This window comes from Coptis chinensis, chromosome 2 (genome assembly GCF_015680905.1).
Source record: "Coptis chinensis isolate HL-2020 chromosome 2, ASM1568090v1, whole genome shotgun sequence".
NCBI lineage: Eukaryota > Viridiplantae > Streptophyta > Magnoliopsida > Ranunculales > Ranunculaceae > Coptis > Coptis chinensis.
The window spans coordinates 102,064,233-102,077,241 of NC_141457.1; the positions used below are offsets into that span (position 1 = coordinate 102,064,233).

General features: G+C 34.8%; 1 protein-coding gene and 1 pseudogene across 1 annotated transcript; one reads left to right on the forward strand and one right to left on the reverse strand.

Annotated features, from left to right (window-relative positions):
• Nucleotides 1-384: 384 nt before the first annotated feature.
• Nucleotides 385-3,539, reverse strand: LOC147519754 (DEAD-box ATP-dependent RNA helicase 15-like; annotated as a pseudogene).
• A 6,915-nt stretch (nucleotides 3,540-10,454) lies between these two features.
• On the forward strand, nucleotides 10,455-11,103 carry LOC147519755 (uncharacterized). Its single transcript, XM_086594882.1, has 2 exons — nucleotides 10,455-10,814; nucleotides 10,892-11,103. The coding sequence occupies exons 1-2, from the start codon at nucleotides 10,542-10,544 to the stop codon at nucleotides 10,991-10,993; spliced, it is 375 nt and encodes a 124-aa protein (XP_086451008.1). The 5' UTR covers nucleotides 10,455-10,541; the 3' UTR covers nucleotides 10,994-11,103.
• Nucleotides 11,104-13,009: the final 1,906 nt, after the last annotated feature.

Consider the following 13,009-nt stretch of genomic DNA (forward strand, 5'->3'; position numbering starts at 1 on the left):
TAACGGTTCGCGTATCCGTTAGTAATAATTTGTTATTTTAAAAAAATTATTAGAATTTTCTCTTCGTTTTTCACAAGCCACCTATAACAACTCCCAAATTTATAAATATTTACATTCACAAATATTGTCATTCATGTAAAACAAATAATACTCACTTGGAACAATTGATAGTCAAACAACACTTCGTTAAATAATTACAACTTAAGTCTAGAACTATCATATGTTTATAGCTTAAGAAATTAAAACTTAAGTATAAATAGAACCGCACCACCTAAGTACAAGCTACATAATTATCCGAGTAAACAATCCTTACGCATCAAAATGAAAGATCTCATCTTCTCCGACATAACTATTTTAAGTATAGTTTTACAACACCTTGCTTAACTATGATTCGATATCTCCAAAAAGCATGTAGTCTTCACTCTTTCCATATGACATCTTGATTATGCACTTGTGACTCATCAACATATGCTGAATGTCACCTTTCCCTGCAAAACAATATTTGAAAACGATTAAAAGCGAAGACCCTTGCAACCAAAGATAAACATCATATTACTAAGAAGGGGGATGAATAGGACGACAAAAACTAACTTAATAAGGTCTTTAAACCATAAACTAAGGTAGGTAATGAAAATTAATCTAGTGAAACTATTTACAATTAACCTTCTAAGAGTTCTCCTGCAAAGAATACACTTGAATTAAATCCAAAGAAGTAGACAAAAGTTTTAAGCTAAAGTCCTATAGCGCATTGGCAACTATGGTTGGTCATCGAGCTACCCGAAATCGAAAGTATTGGCATGCTCAAGCTCGACTTCGCACATTTAGTGAGCATGCTTTCGAGCTCGAACTTGACTTCGAGCTTAATATAGGGCACAAGCTCAAATTCAAGTTCGAGCACAAGCTCAAACTCAAAAAAAAGAAGAAAGAGATTCACAGTTTACATTTCAAACTAAATATAGTTCATTTTACCGTACCTAAAAACACAAGTTCCAACTAATAAAACAAAACCCCATCTTGCAAAATGATTTTAAACTAGCTATTTGGGAAGAAGACTAGACTAACCTCTAAACTAATTAAACGGAAGTCAACGGAACTCAATCTCGCCTTGTCGCAAGAATAAAAGAAAACCCAATAGCCACACCTAGGTCATATTTTGAATTTTCACACTTAACTTTAGTGTTTACAAGAGATAGGTCATAAATTTTTTTAAGGTGGATAGATGGTTAATTAGTAAACTTTGATTTCTCTTAAGTAGCTTGTATAAGCTATTGGCGTGAAAGTGAAGGGATAAAAAAATGGGTCTGTAATTGTTTTATTCTAACCTTGTATGCACTTTCAACTAACAAAGAAAGCAACAATGTGAAAAGGCATAATGTAAAGTGACATATTGATCAAAGCACACCAACAAACAAACAACAGGGAAATATGAAAAGGGTTACCTTAGCTGTATTGGAATGTATTCCCTATTCTACATCGTCCTTTCCCTCTCTGGCTATTCCTAAGGTTCCTTTTGCCTCCCTTTGCTTCAGCGTGCTCCTTCATTATTCGGGTAGAACACTAGAACACCTTGGTAATACCTTCTTCAAACAGGTTGTAACAGCTTACAAGTGGAGTGTCTTAATCGGTTAATCTACGGTGAGGAAAAAACTTTAGCAAATAACTATGACATCCTAACACCTTAATATCTAAAGTAAACAAAGAATGCATTGAAACCTTACCAAAGAATCAAACAGGGAAAGTCATGAGAGAAAAAGAATATTTGGAGATTTTTTCTAGCGGTGGTTTCACTTACCATGTTCAGCAGACTTCATAGCAAGTAGATGTCCAACATATCTCGAAAAGAAAGAAACAGATATAAGTGCTAACCTTTCTTCTGTGACATGCATCCTAGAATGGATGCAAATTGACGGAAAGATGCCTTCCCAAGTAATTTGTTCAACTCTGCTGCTCCACTCACACTCTTCATAAAGATGACAACTTGATTGAAATCCAATGCATCAAGGAGATCATTCAACTTATGATTCTTCTCTCCCCTCAGTTAGTTTGATGTAATCTTGATAAAAAATGTTGGCGAAAAAATTTCATCCGCTAAACAAATAACTATGACACAACCAAATTTTAACAAAGTAGCATAAACATCAATATGTAGATTTTAAGTCTCATGTATACCTGCACAAGCCCGTGTGTAAGGTCAGCTTGGCTTCATCATCTACATAAATTTCCATTGGGTCAAGACAAAAACGTTCATATTTAAAAATTAGGAGCGTTTCCTCAAGCTAATAGATTTGAGTACCAAAACAATGAAGAACCCGACAAATCTTCAACTCATATCCCAATCCAAATAATTTAAAGACAGATGCTCACATTCTCAATGAATCTCACCCAAAAATATCCTACTACTCCCCAAAAAAAGTCAACAATGCAAGGTAAAGTGGCATAATACTAGAACGATGAAAGCTAAAGACGGATGCCCACATCAACGAGGTAAGATGCTGATCACCCAAGTACGAATGAGTTGGACAAGATAAATGTTAATAGACAACCTAATCACATTACAAAAGGTAATCCAGGCAAAGCAATTTCTGATCCTTGCACCAACATTAAAACCTAAGGTACCAAAGGAAATAGCAACTAAAGATACTGGCTGAAGTTTGTCCAGATTAAATATTGAAACCACCAAGTCCATTAATGTGATTTGTTGCAGAAACATGGCATTACAAAAAGGACAATGGTCATGTTAAAGAAGTATTGGCTCAAGGACATTACGTCTTGCATAAATATCTTGCTTGGTGGCGTATCTCCTTGCTAAGGGTTGCAGAAAACATCATGACTTCCTTATCATGAGGAGTCATCTTAAAAATCTCCTGCACATCTTTCCGCATGTCGCATAATTTAAAACATTCAACAACAAACCGGAATCAAGACAAAAAGATGTAACAAAATAATTTACATAGGGTTAAAACCAGAAACTAGAGAGTCAAACCGACTTATAAAGTATTAAAAAGAATTACCGAAAGTGACTCCGGCATCTTGTTACATTCATCAAGGATAAAATGTCTCACATTCTTCAAAGGAAGGTCCTTCTCTCTTGCCGCAATATCCTCCCGGGGTTCCAACAACAACATGTGGGTACTCATTTTTAATAGATCTTTATGATTTTTAATATGGACACCACCATAAAAACAGCAACCTTAAAGATCAGGTAAGTAGGTGTCTTTGAACCTCTCAAACTCATGACAAATCTGCCACAAATGCCCATTATCAAAAGTAAAAGTTACCATCACCCACAACAAACGGTGCAAAAAGAATGTAGTTATCATCAAAACACTTCTTTTCAAGTTCCAACAAGTCCTGAGATAGAAAGACATACACCGTAAGCTAATTCCCGTGTATGGCATAGAACAAGAACAACTACTTGACCAAAGACTTTCGGTTCAATCTGGCTGCGGCGTTGACAAAACAAACACATTTGTTTTCCCCATACCGGACTTTGCTTGACAGATGACATCCATCCCCGGGATAGCTTGAGGGATGCATTCATGTTGCACTGATTAACCAAAAAATCGGAGTGAACGTTCCTCGGTAAACACAAATTACCTTCGGATCCTTTTGAATGAAAGGTTACGGACCGGTTTGTCCTTGATAATCAAGATATGGAAATAGTATATTACCTGTGGCGACGATAAAAAGAATAAACAGGCTTAAGAAAAGACCACATAAGTTTAGAGTTTCTTGTTTTTCTTTTCTCAGTTTGAATAGAACTAAAATGTAAAATAGCTAAATAAGGAAACAAAATAAACATGTACAAATGGGTATAATGTAAATCTTTACGCATCTTTTTTCCTAGATTTAGATGAATGAAAAACAAAATGGGGAACTACTGAGACGGACGGGGAAAAGATTCATACACCAACCAAGACACAACATAGCTTCAAAAGTGACGGAGTTCAACAACTCTCTCCAACACCCAGCCCACTTAAAACTAGTAGTTTGAAGGCGACGAAAATTGCCAACACAAGTTTAAACTTTGAAAAAAAAAACAATAACCCAGTTATCATGTTAATTGTACACTGACCGCACAAGTAAATTTTCTGCCTTACCAAAAGATAGTGTTGCTTGACCTGAATGAGGTGTCTACATCCTAATGATTGACCACTTGACGCCACTAACATATATCCCGCAAAGCGGTCTTGGCTGAATGCATTAAGTAGGTATTGCACATTACACAAAAGATCAATCCATCAAGTCTTTTAATTAGTTCATTCCCTTTGAGATGACACTTGCGTTCACTTTCAAATATATAAGTCAATCAAGGAATTTATGACAACGAATAAGTAAATATGTTAACAAATGCATGTAGAGGGAGGGACATACGCCAGTATCGTTACCGGTCCGATGTCCTCTGTATGTATACGATATAATAATATCTAGCCCTCAAGAAGTACCCAATTATCCGATTGTCACAGATGTATACGATATAATAATATCTAGCCCTCAAGAACTTACTTATTTTCTATAACACCTTCTCAAGTTGAGCTGATTTTTTTTATTGTACCAAGTACAAGTGGGCCAGTTTTCTAGATTAGTGACAATCTTGCTTTATCATTCATAGATTTAAGATATGGTCAAAACTCAAAACTAAATCTCCAAGTCCTCAAATAATTTTATCTTTTAATCTTTTATGTGCCTACCTAAGCTCAAGGCATTTATCAAGTTCCACCTAACTACTTTCGTTCACAACTAGTTACTCCTTATAAGATTTTGATTCATTAGCTTTAACAAATTTGGTTGACCTAAATTTAGTGGGAAATACAAAGTCCAATTAGATTTATCTAACAATCTCCAACTCTTTTTCCTTCCTTCCAATGCAAATCCAAAGTCGACATATATAAAACAAAAGCTACCAACAAAGTAAATCCGATTTGCTACCATAGCTTAAAATTGTCCAAGTTACTTCAAAAATCTACTCGGGTGTAATGGAAGATTGATTCTCAATATCGTCTTTGGTTACTAAAAACAATATTAAAATGAGACACACCTCCATGAAACAAGTGACTATTGAACAAGGTGAGGGTCACTCAAATTCATGGAAATTATATAAATAAAATTAAACCAACTTAAATAAAGATTTGAAAAAAAATACCAAAGCAATTGAGCATTCAACATTTGGCAACCCACCGTAGAAAAATTCCAATCAATTAATTTCATATCAATACTTTGCAAGAGAAGCTTGCCAAAATAAAACACACCAAGGCAAAACTATTTTACACTATTTCACACATGGCAAATAACCCGAAAACGAAAACATACTAGTGTAAGTGTTTGCTTAAACTTTCTATCGATTGTTAGCCTTTTTGTTTTTGAGTAGAACATGCAGAAAATTATCCAATATATAATAACTTCAATAATTCTAGCAATGTGTAACACTTGTTGGATTAAAATTGTGTCCTTTAACTCAATAGTGTGTATGTCCCTTCATCTGAAAAAAATTAGAACCACGAGACAAACTAGAACAACACGCATGCCCTCTTCGATATCGGTCGGAGAGACTTTGACACCAAGCCCGACAACAAACGTAACAATACCAAAGAAATGTTCCCTTCTTTTCCCAAAAATTCCTTCAAGCATGCACCACGATTAATAATTAAACATAAATTATGATTCCAATTTGCTTAACATTCATAACATATTTGGCATCTTTAGTATTCGGGTTAATTTTTCCTCGTGCATCTTGCGACCTAGTCGAGGAACACACACAAGTTGAGAGATGGGGTACATAAAAGCACTTGAAATTGCACTAAAAATATAGTAGAGACATAAACTTGAAGAGGTGCTCCTCATGCATCATTTTCTTATCAAAAACAAGATTATATTGACTCGAGCAAACAAAACTTGTCTAATAACACCATAATGCCTATTGGAAGCCCAATCTAGCATATCATCAAACATCTAGTACGCACAAAACATAACCCCCACATTAGCAAATAATTTCAAATAACTATTCAACAACTTAATTACCTGATCGGGAGATGTTTTCCAGCAAATTAAGGTAAGAAGCAAGGCATGACACATGAGTATCTACAATTTCTCGGTGATAGTACAATGCTAAGAAACAACACTAAACATACTACAAAATTCCCCAAAACAATAACACCAATTAAAGTTTGCATTTTTAGAGATCGAGAGTTACCCGAGAAGATATTTAAAGCTTCAAACTTTGATTCAATCCCGACTTGAAACTAAACAAACAAGAACACAAAATTATTTCAAGGCTTCAAAGTTTAGATTCCTAACTTCAAGCAAATTGAACTTGAAATTTGATACCTGAATTGAAGAACGCGGGTGGAGGTATTTCGAACGAAGAGATAAGTGTTTTCTATTTTGTTGTTACAAAATAGAAAGAAGGGAAAATGAAAAAAAAAAAAAAAAAAAAAAAAAAAGAAAAGGAAGAACAATGCCGGCGATGGCGTGGTTTTCTCATCACTTATCTCGCCCGCTTTTTGTTCTTGAAAAAGTGTGAGTCCCAGAGCTAAGCGTGAGAATGAAAACATTTTCACCCACTTCCAATTGTTTTCATTTTTTATTTTATTTTCTGTATAGGCAACACTCAATTATCCGTTACTTAATATCAAGTAATTGTTACGAAAAAAATCAAGTATTTGTCTTGAGAATATGTAACGGTTGGTAGCATTTCCAACGGAACAAAAGTGTGATAAACTTTGTAACGGATGAATAAGTGTTAGCAATCAATTTTACTATATGTTGCAAAATCAGTGTTATGGTGTAGTGTTAGTGTCTGCTTATGTCCCAAGCAATTTCATTCTGTTAACCCCATAATGGGTGGAACTCTTATAGAGTTGCGTCAGTTTTTGTATTTCCTATATTAGTATGTTCTAACCTTGTTTTGCAGATGTTCCACAATTTCGCGCGTTTCCATGGTATTTTCCTACCCTCTTTATTTAAATGCTTTGAGGACAAAGCATGCTTTTTGTTTGGGGGGGGCATAGAAACACGTGTAATTAAGACATCTGCTAGGATATAAATATATAATATGCATTTGTTTTCTAGTGAAAATTTTCAAAAATTTAAAATATAAAATAAATAAGTTATCTTTATACACTTAGGAATATTGGTATTGTTTATTTCTCCATGCTTTTAACAATCTAGAAGTCTCACATAGTCAAGGCATCGGAATAATTGTTAGAAACTTAGGTTAATACGTAGGTAATAATCTTTGCATCTATCTATAAATATATTACATGAGTATCTATGATTGTTAGCAGTAAGTTTCTGAAATCTAGGCTAGAGTACTTATTCTACAATCCTGTGAGAATATAGCCTAAAGCCTTATATGAGCGAAACTTTTGAGAAATGACACAAGGGAGAAGTAAAATCCGGATAGAGAAATCACACGTCCACTTGCTTGATCACTAAACCATATCCTAAGCGAGAATTTAGGCACGCTCTTTGGATCGATATAGCCGAAATTCAAACCTATGAATTATTTTCCGCTAGTCGCCACTCGAGCCCTTTCATTAGCCCTTCCATACACCACAATTCCTTTACCCCATCTACAAAAACAAAAACAAAATAAAAAAAAGAGAATAAATCAACCTACCCAATTTAGAATAAAAGTCCGAGAATAGAATGAGTGAAGAAGAAGAAGAAAAACACATTGTAAACAAAAATTGTTAGTTGCTTGAGGAAAATAAAGAAAGAAGTTTCCATCCAAAGAAAAAAAAATAGAAATAAAATAAAAACTCCAAAAAATAGAATAAAAGGGAGTCAAAAGCCAAGGAAAAGAAAAAAAAAAATATGGCTAAGGATGGAAACAAAGTGTAGAAAAAAAAGAAAATAACAAGGTTTTCTCTAAGTTACATAATCTGAAGACTCTATTATCTCGGACTTGTCCTTTTGAATATCTATTTCCTTCCTTCTTAAACCATCTCCTAATCCCGTAACACCTAATAAAGACATCTAGCTCGATTAGGAATAGGTTAGTGTGATAGTAAGTGGCGGATGTGTTTGATCGACCCCACTTCCTTGTTGTCATTGAGATTGTAAGGTAAAGTGTGCCCACTGCATGCTTTGGAGTAGCGAAAACTTGAGTGGAAAAATCAGAGTGTTGTTTCTTGACTATTATTGTGAGAACCTACTTGGGGCCATTATTAGAGTTCTCGAAAACAAACCTCTAAAACATTTTATAGTACTACTCATTGTGTATATGTTTATTGTAGATGATAGATTATTATGCATATATTAACTTAGGTTTCTGACTTGGTTATTCTTATTCAATTGCTAGAGAGATGTATAGATAGTTGAGCATGAATAAGGAAACAATAGTTTTATTTTCTTAGTCGTTGTAGTATAGATGAAGTTTGTGAGTACCTTCACGGAAAACTCTCACGAGGCTATAACTTCGTCCACTAGGGAATTCCTAGTGGTTTAAGGCCTTGTTGCATATGGTCAATGCAATCGCGACTCAGTAAACGAGAATAGTTAGAACTCCATTTTGGTCACTTATTCTAATTTCTCATCTTTGCTTGAGGACAAGCAAAAATCTTTGTTTGGGGTGGTTTGATAAGAGCCCAAAACTGTAGTTTTAACCCCTTAATAATCATCTTGTTAGACCAATTATGTGAATAATAAGTAAGAGTTAACACTGATTCACGCGTTTTTATGCATTTCAGGCTTCAAAGTCCATTATGTGCGGAAATGTGCCACTTTAGCGAGATAAAGGGAGCAAAAGTCGTGAGAACTTCCGAATGCCATATCTTTGGACTCGGACCTCAGAATTGGGCCTACTTTATGTCAAAACGACCGGCTCGAAAAGAGCTTTGCAATGGTCTAAGCCTTGACCCAATCAGAGGAGCAGAAGTGGACGAAAAGTCTGTTGAAGCCAACTGCAGCCAAGAGGCCTTTTGAATTTGAAAGAATTGGGTTTGGGCACGATTCTCGGCCCAAAACATGGCTCCAAGCCCATGCACGATTTTGGATCTGAATGTATAAAAACAAAAGCTTAGTTCATTGTTAATGGTAGATAGTTAGGTTAGAAAATAAATTAGATTAGTTAGCCTCCATTAAACCTTAATTCTAGATCTAGTTTTCATTAGATTAATTAAGTTTAATTTCATTTCAATTCTTGTTTTAGATTAAACTCTCAAATTATTGTTCTTGATTGATTAGATAATAAAAATAGTTATTTTGACAATTTCGATTTATAGATCTAAATTCCATTATTGTTTGTTATCATTTCATAGTTATTAATTAGATTTCGATTATTGTTTAGTGAAATCGCATAAAGTTAGAATCTTTTCAGGTATGTTTAGTTTAGATTTAATGGGAATTGTTAGTTTGATGAATCAAGGCTAAATCCTCCATTAGAGGGGTTGATGAAGCCTTGATGAAAACTTAGTGGTTAGTATAGAATTGGTTGTAGAATCTATTCCATTCTAGAAAGTCGTGTTTAAGCCATGAGAATGGGTGGACGACTTCACATGCTAGTTAGTACTTCGGTAGAAATGCCATGAACACTAGGGATTAGAACTTCGAATTTCTTGTCGCGAAGAACGTGAGAATCGAGATACAAGAATCTATACTAGGTTATTAAGTTGGATTCGAGGTGGATTCAATTCCCTCTAATCCTTTATCTAGATTCAAAACAAGCATATTTCCATAGTATTAGTAGTTAAATTCAACGTAGACTCATTTTAGTTTCATCGTGAGTATAACACCTTCGTAAAGCTCTCATTGACTTAAGAGAGCGACTAGTTAGACTTAGAAAACAATCCATGCTAGGGAACTAGGAGTGGAAACGAACTTCGTGACTCCATTTTAGTGCAATTATGTAGAGAGTAGAAGCTTTGATAATAGACACGTAAAAGAAGAAGAGTTTAGTTTACTTTACGTTGTGAATTCATCGCTCATTTCAGAGGGTAAACTATTCATTTTACGCTTATCACCGGTAGGTCGGTATATGCCACATTGATAATGGCGTTGGATAAAGCTTCACGGACATTCGAAGTAGAAGTCCTCGATTGTTGATTCATTCAGGACTTTTTAGAGATTTGGTTTTATGAGTACTTTCGAACTCTTTGTCCTAACATAGACATGATTCTTTGATACTTCTAGATTTGGTAGTTGGTCGGGGCCTCACTTGACTTCGTAATATAGGCGATTAGAAATAATATTTGTATGGCTCGTGCTTAGATTGATATTATATCATTGTCATCTATTGAGTGGAGACCTTGGCGTTTGACTACTGCCTTTGACGATCTAGTTGTGCAGCATGCTTGTGTGTTGTCATGTTACAGAGTTGTGTTTGCCGCACGTGACTGTATGGTTTGGTACTGTGGCGATAGATGTTGGAGGTAAATGACTGGACGTTATGGAGTTCCATGTGCTCCCATGCCAGATGTTAGTGATGCGAGTCGTGGGGTAGAATTCAAGTTCATGCCAGTGGTGGTCCTTGGCCAGATGCGTCTTCTTTTGTTGTTGAGCAGACTGCTGATCAGTATTATAGATGGTGGAACCGTGTCTCCATGGGTCCGTTGTTGCCCCCAGTTGGTCGGGCTAGCAACTTCGAGTTTGTGGGCCTGGAAGGGATGAGATGTGAGCTACGTATTCCTCATCCACCACAGCCTGTTTACAACCCACAACCTCTGAATGCATATCATCCAGCTCCTGTGTCAGCCAATAATCCTCAAATGTTTGCCGTGTGTGGACCTGATGGGGAGGCTACTTACATTTCCATTCCTGAGGTGCCTCGTGCTCGTTGCCATGAGTTAGAGCCGCAGATTGATCAGTATACCACGGTGAGTTTAGTTATTTTATTTTTCTTATTAATTATATATATAATATGTACTCACAATGTATTTTCTTTGATTTTCAGGCTGAGATTCGGGAAAGATATGAGAACCAGATTTGTATGTTTGATGGGATGAGGACTGTCGTGTATCATTATAGCCAAGAAAGGGAGGAGGCATATTCTTAGACATATCAGCAATCCCAACGTGTGTATGACGAGACTCGAAAAACATACGGGGATATTCAGCAGGTGTACACGCAACAACATCAGGGATATGAGGAACTTCAGGCTGAGGTAGTTAACTTTTCGTGCATTTAAAAGATCTTGATTCTCGTGTTAGGAACTTAGAGGAGCAAAATTAGGAATATCCAAATAGAGATAGGAGAGGGATCGAGTGGTAAGGGGCGTAGGAAGAGAGCTAAATAAATTTGATGTAATATGATAGGTTTTGGATCATTTTTTATATTATATGATTATATCATAATCATAGATTTTGGATTGCATAATCATAATCATAGGTTTTTAATTTCTTTAATTTTTTTTATTTTGAATCACAATTCTTAATTTCTTCAATTGCACAATTATTAATTTCTTAACTTCTATGCAAAACTCATAATTTTTCAAGTTCTATGCACCACAGTTCTAATTTTCATAAAAAGCGTACGCGGTTTTGCCAACACCGCGCCCATAGATGCCCAAGCCCACGCGGTTTTGCCAAAACCGCGCCATAGAAGCCCATTTAGCAGCCCAAGCCCACGCGGTGTTGGGAAAACCGCGTGAGTGATTTGATACAGCATCAAACCTGGAACCAAATATTGGCCAATTTGGTGTTTGGTTGGTGTTTTCATCACCATGTAGCTCTCTTGAAGTTGAAAAAACACCAAATTGTTGGAAATTTGGAAATTTGGTGTTTGGTGATAGGTTGATATCACTCCTAAAGATGCTCTAAAGTCATTCTTCAATCAATTTAGTTGTTAAACTAGATTTTGGACCCGGACATACGCCCGGGATCTATTAAATATTTTGTGGGCTGAAAATGCTTTACAAAATGTCTCACACACATTTTCGAATCAGAATATATTTTTATTGAAAATAAACCGAAATACATTAATGACCAACGATTATGGTACATAAGTACTTTGAAACTAATTAAGAGATCAAATTGAGATAGCCTCATCACTTTGTGGTTTAGGATATTAATCCGTAATTTTCAAATAGAATTATCTTAAACTCGATCTATCTTGTATAATAGTTTTATTATATTTATGGTGATTTAGCGGCAAATTTTTGAATCATAATATATTTTTATTAAAAATAAACCGAAATACGTTAATGAGCAGCGATTATGATGCATAAGTACTTGGAAACTAAGGGATCAAATTGAGATAGCCTATTCACTTTGTGGTTTAGGATATTAATCCATAATTTTCAAATAGAATTATATTAAACTCGATCTAGCTTGTATGATAGTTTTCTTAGATTTATGATGATTTAGCGGCAAATTTTTGAATCAGAATATATTTTTATTGAAAATAAACCGAAATACGTTAATGAACAGCGATTATGGTGCATAAGTACTTGGAAACTAAGGGATCAAATTGAGATAGTCTATTCACTTTGTGGTTTATAATATTAATCTGTAATTTTCAAATAAAATTATTTTAAACTCGATCTAGCTTGTATAATAGTTTTATTAGATTTATGGTGATTTAGCGGTAAATCATCACCGTTAAAACTACGTACTAATGTGTACAAATCACTAAAACAGATTGATTATTTCCATATCCTCAAATAATACACTACTCCCACTTGAAAAGATTTATCATATGAACGTGTCCTACGAACGGGTGCCGTTATATTAAATTATTCTAAAAAATATTAGCAACTATGCATAGTTATGAGATATGAAAATTATATTAATTACTCATTTAAATTTCTTGCACCACTCTCTATAAAAAGGAAGCACCAAATCTTGATAAAACTAATCGACTTTTTTTTTTTTTTATTGTTAGGTTTAATAATTAAAGTTTTGTGAGAATGCCCAATGCGGCGAAGATAATATTGAAGATACTTGAATAGCAAGGTATTCCCAATCACAATAAAATAATTATAATAAACACTGCTTAAAATGCAAAACTATATTTGTCGAGACATTTATTCCCCCTACATAAAATACAAATATGTTTTAGGGTTATTAATTCA

Bases quoted from the DNA above. Each gene is read 5' to 3' on its own strand.
- LOC147519755 (XM_086594882.1), top strand. From the start codon at position 10,542: ATGGGTCCGTTGTTGCCCCCAGTTGGTCGGGCTAGCAACTTCGAGTTT. The intron at 10,815-10,891 runs GTGAGTTTAGTT...TTTGATTTTCAG, and splicing joins AGATTGATCAGTATACCACG to GCTGAGATTCGGGAAAGATA.